Source organism: Triticum dicoccoides, chromosome 4A, assembly GCF_002162155.2.
Source record: "Triticum dicoccoides isolate Atlit2015 ecotype Zavitan chromosome 4A, WEW_v2.0, whole genome shotgun sequence".
In the NCBI taxonomy this organism is placed as follows: domain Eukaryota; kingdom Viridiplantae; phylum Streptophyta; class Magnoliopsida; order Poales; family Poaceae; genus Triticum; species Triticum dicoccoides.
In genome coordinates this window covers 716407844-716416934 of record NC_041386.1, presented here as the reverse complement: position 1 = coordinate 716416934, position 9091 = coordinate 716407844, and the positions used below count along the sequence as shown (strand labels likewise).

At 45.5% G+C, this 9091-nt stretch overlaps 1 protein-coding gene across 1 annotated transcript in view; it reads right to left on the bottom strand.

Annotated features, from left to right (window-relative positions):
* Positions 1-4604: 4604 nt before the first annotated feature.
* The window catches only part of LOC119284213 (disease resistance protein Pik-2-like), a 6689-nt gene continuing 2202 nt past the window's right edge, over positions 4605-9091 (bottom strand). Inside the window, exons 3-4 of the mRNA XM_037563428.1 lie at positions 6594-7211; positions 4605-6441 (exon numbers count right to left, since the gene is read on the bottom strand). Of these exons, the coding sequence (XP_037419325.1) occupies positions 5016-6441; positions 6594-7211 (2044 nt within the window). The 3' untranslated portion in view covers positions 4605-5015. The remainder of the gene's footprint in view (positions 6442-6593; positions 7212-9091) is intronic.

Sequence of the window (9091 nt, the reverse complement as noted above, 5' to 3'; positions counted from 1 at the left end):
AACCCCCGGTACTCCGATATATATCCGATAACCTCCGACACTATTCCGGTGTCCGAATATAGTCGTCCAATATATCAATCTTTATGTCTCGACCATTTCGAGACTCCTCGTCATGTCTGTGATCACATTCGGGACTCCGAACAACCTTCGGTATATCAAAAACTATAAACTCATATCATAAATGTCATCGTAACGTTAAGCGTGCGGACCCTACGGGTTCGAGAACTATGTAGACATGACCTAGAACTGTTTCCGGTCAATAACCAATAGCGGAACCTGGATGCTCATATTGGCTCCTACATATTCCACGAAGATCTTTATCGGTCAAACCGCATAACAACATACGTTGTTCCCTTTGTCATCGGTATGTTACTTGCCCGAGATTCGATCGTCGGTATCTCAATACCTAGTTCAATCTCGTTACCGGCAAGTCTCTTTACTCGTTACATAATGCATCATTCTGTAACTAACTCATTAGCTACATTGCTTGCAAGGCTTATAGTGATGTGCATTACCGAGAGGGCCCAGAGATACCTCTCCGACAATCGGAGTGACAAATCCTAATCTCGAAATACGTCAACTCAACAAGTACCTTTGGAGACACCTGTAGAGCACCTTTATAATCACCCAGTTACGTTGTGACGTTTGGTAGCACACAAAGTGTTCCTCCGGTAAACGGGAGTTACATAATCTCATAGTCATAGGAACATGTATAAGTCATGAAGAAAGCAATAGCAACATGCTAAACGATCAAGTGCTAAGCTAAGGGAATGGGTCAAGTCAATCACATCATTCTCCTAATGATGTGATCCCGTTAATCAAATGACAACTCATGTCTATGGTTAGGAAACTTAACCATCTTTGATTTACGAGCTAGTCAAGTAGAGGCATACTAGTGACAAAATGTTTGTTTATGTATTCACACATGTATTATGTTTCCGGGTAATACAATTCTAACATGAATAATAAACATTTATCATGATATGAGAAAATAAATAATAACTTTATTATTGTCTCTAGGTCATATTTCCTTCACAAGTAATATGGTTATGACATATACTTTGATCACTTAGCTAGGATCCATGCATGCATCTAGTTGAAACTAATCTGTGATACTTTCACCTAATGATTTAACAACTCATTATAAGGTAAAACAATCTCTAAATTAAATTGAAAACACAAAATTAAAGGAAAAATAAAAAATAAAACCAAAACCCCCCAAACATTTAATACCGGTTGGAGTTACCAACCGGTACTAAAGGTCTCCCCGCACCCGGCCCTGGCTCGTGCCACGTGGTGGCACTTTAGTGGCGTGATACGTCTCCAACGTATCTATAATTTTGATTGTTCAATGCTATTATATTACCCGTTTTGGATGTTTATGGGCTTTACTAAGCACTTTTATATTATTTTCGGGACTAACCTATTAACCGGAGGCCCAGCCCAAATTGTTGTTATTTTGCCTATTTCAGTGTTTCGCAGAAAAGGAATATCAAACGCAGTCCAAACGGAATGATACATTCGGGGAGAGTTATTTTTGGAACAAACGCAATTCAGGAGACTTGGAATGAACGTCAAGAAGTAATTGAGGAAGCCATGTGGCAGGGAGGCGCGCCCCCACCCTCGTGGGCCCCTCGTGGCTCCCCTGATCGACTTCCTTCGCCTATATATATCAACATACCCTGAAAACATCCAGGAGCACCACAAAACCCTATTTCCACCGCCGCAACCTTCTGTACCCGTGAGATCCCATCTTGGGGCCTTTTCCGGTGCTCCGTCAGAGGGAGAATCGATCACGGAGGGCTTCTACATCAACACCATTGCCTCTCCGATGAGTTGTGAGTAGTTTACCACAGACCTTCGGGTCCATAGTTATTAGCTAGATGGCTTCTTCTCTCTCTTTGAATCTCAATACAAAGTTCTCTTCGATCTTCTTGGAGATCTATTCGATGTAACTCTTTTTGCGGTGTGTTTGTCGAGATCCGATGAATTGCGGGTTTATGATCAAGTTTATCTATGAGAAATATTTAAATCTCCTCTGAATCTTTTATGTATGATTGGTTATCTTTGCAAGTCTCTTCGAATTATCAGTTTGGTTTGGCCTACTAGATTGATCTTTTTTGCAATGGGAGAAGTGCTTAGCTTTGGGTTCAATCTTGCGAGGCTCTGGTTTCATGTTTGACGTGACTCACTTTTTGTTTTGTTTTTACCAAGGTAACCTCTAGGGGAAGATCCAGAAATGAAGCTTCTGAAATTATGCGATGGACCGAATTTTTTTAGAATTCTAAATTGTGCACATACAGTGAATTGGTATTGGAACACCCACTATTAAGTGACAGGGCGATATTTAGATAAGCCTGGGCAAGAGAACTAGGTTCAAAACCAAAAGGCCACACACCTGGCTTCTAATCGATGTAGATCCGGCCAGATTTGGACCTGTGATTAATCTCCTCCTTGTGGGCTTCAGGGTCTGAAATCATCAAAACACTGTTATGGTTTGGTGAGAGTCAATTCGACGCTAGTCTTCTTCTGCTTGAAGCTCGATTATTTCACGATATGCTACATCATTGAAGCCACTCTGCCTGTGTGCGCATCCAATCACTTCAACATTCATGGACAGCATGAATTAAAAGTGATTTAGCTCTGTGATGATAATAGCTCTCTGTGCTGGTAGTCTGTACTGCAGCACGCACACAGTGATACAGAGGCAGAGTTTCAAACCCTGAACAGCCTACAATGTGCAGCCAAGTAGCCCTGCTTCAGTTTTCAGCTTGGAGCATATAGCCATATGACAGTTGGAGTTGTGTTTTCGTTTGGTTTCTACCAAGGGTATTCTCTAGGAGAAGAATTTGAAATTCTGAATGTTTGGAAATGACATGAGGAGCAGTAGCAATGGAGTCTTACAAGAGCTTGTGAAATACCCACTGTTAAGTTGCTAAGTGAGATCTATAAGGTGATAACTTTTGACAGAGCATCCATCAACCAAGGAACAGCTATCTTACCAGCACAAATTCTTGTCCACCTCTCTGTACATAAACTCTGTCATCTATTAATGGATTAGCAGTGCTCTGTCTCTCTTCGATCTACTCCCTCCGTTCCAAAATAGATGACTCAACTTTGTACTTAAGTTAGTATAAAGTTGGGTCATCTATTTTGGAACGGAGGGAGTAGCTGCCAAGCACCTGTGCTGACAGCTATGGTGTAAATCTCAGTTTAGTATGTACTCACACTTCTCTGAACCAAATTCTGCTAATTCTGACAGGCTGAAATTCAGCGTTCATTTGCCATAACAGAAAGGCACTGTATGCTTACTTAAATTTTTGACTGCACAGCTGGTTCGTGCTTGACCCGGGATATGATTGCTGGCACCTTTGAGAGGAAAACACAGGGAAGGGTTGCAAGATTTTCCTCCATTTATTTCTGAATGACATGAATGATGCATCCCCAAATTAATCGATTGATTAATTAAGAGGTGCGCCATGTCTAAATCAATCATCGACCACATATATTTGTATATACTAGGAATAAATATAGAAGAAGAGGAAAAATAGCTCAGCAGCGGTCAGGCGTTGTGGAAGGGTGGTCGCACCAGCCTGACGAAGATCGAGGGCGCCAGTCCACTGGAAATGGGCTGCCGCAGTCGAGCATGAAATAAACGGGACGAACTGCAGATGCTCAGCAGCGGCATGTTGCCCATTACCTGCAGCAATGTTAGGTGAGAAATAACCACAACCTCTTTCTTCAGCATATGGTGCCACACTATTTTTCTTGAGCAATGACCCAATGACGGCATCCAACCCTACTGACATATATACTTTACTGATGCAGGCTCAGCCTCAAGGATTCCAGTAGATTGGAGTGACCCTACTGACATATATGCAACCAGAATATGAGCTGTTATCAAGTCAAAGATCTATCTATAAGCCCACATCTGTTGACCGTTTGACTGACCAACTGAAAACTCAAAACCAAAATATGGTTAACATTCTCAGGTCGATGAAAAAAAGGACAGGGCTATTGGGGCCTATCGTGAGTTGAAATTATCCTTTGTTAGAGGTCTGTTATTGAAAAGGATCCACAGAAGAAAAATATGCATCCGGGGACTCATAAGATGCCAAATGTGTGGTGAATGCACATGGATAAACAATCTCACCATCACCAAATGCGGCCTACTGCTCAGTAGCAACCAGAATATATACGCAATACCAGACTTGACCTTTTTTGTTTTGTCAGTGGACGCAACACCAAATCAAATGAACAAAACAACTTCATATTTGCTAAAATCAAAGCCAACAACACAAGATGCCATTGCTAGGCCGAGTTCACGGATACAAAGTTCAAACTCTCACACGCATGTTTCGAGCAACACAGCAAGGGTACATAAATCTGCATTGGGCGACTTATGCTGACCTCGCTAGGGAAGTTCGCTAACCTCTTTGTCACCGGCACCATTGAAATATACATCAGACCAGAATTGAAATGCAAAAAAGCAAACCCTTCTTTGTAGGAACAGAGCATGCAGTTATAATGCAGGCTGGTACAGGGATCACTTGTTTTTGTTTTTCCTAGACCAAAGTCCAATTTTTTTTTTCAAAAAGGGGGATTCCCCGGCCTCTGCATCAGATAGATACATACGGCCATCTTATTAACCAAATAAAGTAGTGCCAACATGGTTCCAAAGGTCTCATAAAGTAATAAAAAAGCACATAAAGCTCACACACAGCCAACGAGGGCTAGAAACATCAACTAGCCAAGAAAAGACGCCACAACCGGCTGGCTAAAACTAGATAGGGATACTAAATGCCTATCCTATTACATGACCGCCATCCAAACCGGTTGAAGATATCCACAGTCCAATTGGTCCAGGTTTATTGTTTATTACAAATCACAATGCTTAAACTGCTGGATGCTCCAGCTTTTACAACGCAAGAAGCAACCACACCACAACGACCAACAGAAACAACAAGGGTGACAAGCAACAAACTTACAGCAAGCAAGGAAGCAGAGCGACGAGGTCAGTCGTACTTCACTCCAACTGTGAAATGATTGGGGTGCCTCCCACTCTCCGCCTTTAGCAGCTCCAGAGTCCGGTCCAGTGCAGGGTTCCCTCTCTTACCTGCGAGCTGCACCTCTTTAAGGCTCGTCAAGTGCTCGATGCCCACAATGCTCTTCTCACTCCAGTTGTCGAAATTCAGTGAAAGTTTCTCCAGCTTTGTCATGGATCCTTCCTCAAATTTGTAGACTCTGGGCATTTCCTGATCACAGGTCCCTCTGAGATTCTTGAGCGCCGGAAAGTTGTGCGCAGCGCATGCAACCAACTCTAGACCGGTGTAGCAGTTCCGCTGCATCCAGATGCTCTTCAGGTTGGGCAACTTACACAGAACCCCAAATAGTTGGTCATCGATAAAGTGTGCCCATGACATGTGAAACTCAACAAGATATGTGAGTGATTCAACCCAGTTGGGCAATTTGTCAATGCCACCAGCGATCCTGAGGAATCGGAGGAGGCGCGGCGGAGAGGGGAGCTCAAGGAGAAAGTTCAATGCATTCGCCTCATAACTCATGGTCCCCATGTCGAGCGACCGGAGAGAGTGCGTCCTGCTCAGGGACAGGGCAAGCTCTTCAAGAACCTTGGGACCATTGGGCTTCTCACAATCGACGTAGATACTTAACCTTTGCAAATTTTCTAGTTCACCTACCTCTTGGGCAACCTCAACAGCATCATCTTCCAGCAATACCCAACCCACCTCCCGCAGCGCCTTCATTTTCCAGAGACCCTGAGGTGGCTTCCACATGGTCGACCAAACATCCTTCTGGGAGAAGAACAAGCGCTCAAGTTTCTCTAGTTTTATCAGAGTTTCTGGAAGTCTAGCAAGGCCGGTGGCACGTACATCAAGTGTCAGCAGATGCTCCAGATCACAGACTTTCGGAGGCAGCACACTGATATCTGTACCTCTCAGGGACAAATACCACAGAAGGTACATCCGACAGATGTGGCCCATATGCTTGTTTTCTACGCCCTTGCAATCTTCCAGGTCAAGTACTCTCAGCAGGGTGAACTCACCCAGACGATCAAGCAGCTGCTTGTTCCCTTCGAGCTGAAACATACTTAGTGATCGTACATGCTGCACATTAATGTCTTTTAAGTCATTCTTCTTAACCATTTTCTTGGATGTAGATTCCTTGGGTCTCTTGGATGGAGAGTCCTTCTTGGATGGAGATTCCTTGGGCATCTGCGCACCACCATGGACGGAGAGGCGGCGTATTGTGTCATAGGACATCCCATCATACTGCCCCCCTATCAGGCTGACAAAGTTGGCCTCCAAGGATTTGGACACCATGACCTCCAGCATCAAGTCATGCACCCGACATGTGTCCACAGCTCCATAGACATGGCTAATTATTTCACCAGCAGGATTAATCATGCCCCATAGTGAGCTGCTCGATGACGGGCGCTCACCGTGGGTTTCCCAGCGATGCTTTGAACCCGCTTCCCTTTTCTGTGTCTCCTGTTGGACATGTTGAACTGCTGTTATTTCCGTTATGATTAGTAATGGAAAGGGGTAATGCCCGGTTCAAAAAAAAAAAAAAGCTCGTCATAGTAGGCTTCCGCAACCTCCAATAGGGTCATCCCCCGCTTCTCCTCAATCAATCCTTCAGCGATCCATCTGTATACTAGCCGATCCTTGTTGATGAGAAAATCCTCCGGGAAAATACTAAGATACATCATGCAACCCTTGAGGTGATAGGGCAGGTGGTCGTAGCTGAGTGTGAGTATCTGCCTCATCCCGTCAAGGGTGGGATTGGTATCCATATGATAACTAATTGACTTGCAAACTCTGTCCCACATATCCTTGTGCTCTGGTGATTTATAGCTGGCCAAAAGGCTGCCAATGCTGACAATGGCCAATGGCAGCCCACCACATTTCTTCAGAATTTTGTTCATTTCACCTTCCAGCTCTGTGGGGCAAGTGGCATCCTTGGAGCCAAATGCTCTGCTGAGGAACAACTTCTTGGAGTCTTCTGGATTGAGGGGCTCGATGTGATAGATGTTGTCTCCACAAATTTCACTAGCATCACTGCATGCTACGGCCACGGCATCTATCCGAGTGGTCACCATGATTCTGCTGTCGAGGTTGTTGTCTGGCAGCGTGGATCGGATAGCATCCCACGCAGCTATTGTCCATACATCATCAATCACAATGAGGTACCTGATCCGGATATAAGTATGCTAGTGTTAGAAAACTTTTACGAGAAGGAATTTTCCTTAAAATGTCTGATATTCAGCTAATTTAGTAGATTGACTAGTATTTCCACAAGCTAATTCAGATTGACAAGGTGGGAATAATGCCAAGAAGAATTTCGTAAAAAATAACGTACAATATATCGTTTTGCAATTTTTTGTGATAAAGACACAACATCGCAACAATCAGGACTGAAACCACCCACCTTGATAGGAATTAAGAGCAAAGATAATTAATTAAGCTTCCCGTCTCTAACGCAAACCAAGCTCACAGAGAGTATTCTCACAGGCTAAATCAATCAAGCATGGCTGGCGTTGCTGCTTACATACAGAGTATTTTTCCCGTAAAAAAACACAGAGAGTATTTTCCCCATCCCTAATCACTTTCGATCCAGTTCAAAAAATTGATTGTGCAAACTATTAACTCGTTCCTCTTGCCTCACCACCTCCTCCCCGTGCAAAAATCGCAGATCAAGAAACGAAGCAAATCCATCCCTGACCTGCGGTTCGAGTTCTGGCGCAGTAGCAATCCCTAACTTGAGATGAAAATCGATCCAGGAAGATACCTGCAGGAGGAACGGGGCGCTCGCGGCGGCAGCGATCAGGTTGGGTTGGGAGCGGTGCCGCCGTCGCCGTGCAGCTTCAGGCGCCGGCAGTAGCATCCCATCGAAAGAGGAAAGTGTGTTTGGTCGGGGGATAATCACAGAGAGGGAACGGGAATCTTTTGGTTCCTGTAGTGCTCAACAAGTTGCTTGGTACATTTTTTAGTTTTTCTATAAGCACTAGTGCTTTCTCCCCAGGATAATAGAGTGTCTATCCTCTACAAATAAGCATCGATACTTAAAAAAATAATTTATTTTTCCAAGCATTATTCTTAGGGAAATGTTTGGGCGCGGTGCACCGGCCGAAAGCTCGCATGCCACGCTGGCCCAACGCGCAATACGTAGTGGCCCCGCGCGCCCCCATCCTCTATCTCCAGCCCTCACACGCGCATCCCCTTCCCCTCCCCGGGCTGCGGCTGGGGCCACCACGAGCTCCATCGTCGACGGCCAGGCGCTCCCTCGCCACCCGCCATGGCTACCTGCTGCCATGGCCAGATCCATGCCCTACCTACAGCCTTCACATGCGCACATCCCCTCCCCCTCTCCTATCGGGCAGCGACTGGGCCACCACAGACTCCATCGCCAATGGTCAGGCGCTCCCTCACCGGCCGCCATGGCTGGATCCACTCGCGTATACAAGTGTTGCAACCGTCACCTAGAAAAGCTTCAACAGCTATTGAAAAAAGTTTCAACCATAGACACAGAAAGCTTCAATAATGGCACTTCACAACAAGGGGAAGCTGCAACTGTAGTTGGATTTTGCTACTACCGACGAAGTTTTTTGCTACATTCATCAGGCGGAGCTGCGACCTCGAGACGATGACAACGACGATTTACTGCAACCGTAGTAGGATTTTGCTACTACCGTTTGAGGTTTTTGCTACACCCATGTAAGGCGGAGCTGCGACCTCACGAAGGCGGTGATGACGTTTTTACTGCACCCGTAGTTTGATTTTGCTACTACTGGTGAAGTTTTTTGCTACATCCATTCAAATGGCGTTGATTGATTGGCTGCCGTCGTCGACATAATTCCCTGCAGCGAGCATCAATGGCGAGGGGCGGCGGCGGAGCTACAACCGTCGTCGTCAAGAGCTGCAACCGCAGGTGGGCTGTTGCATGGGTCGAGGCGATGATGAGGCCGGGGAGGGTGGGGACCGATGACGAGGATGGCCAGCGAGGGCGGGCGACGAGGAAGACCGACAAGGGTGGGGACTGACGACAGGGACGACCACCGAAGGGGACAGGA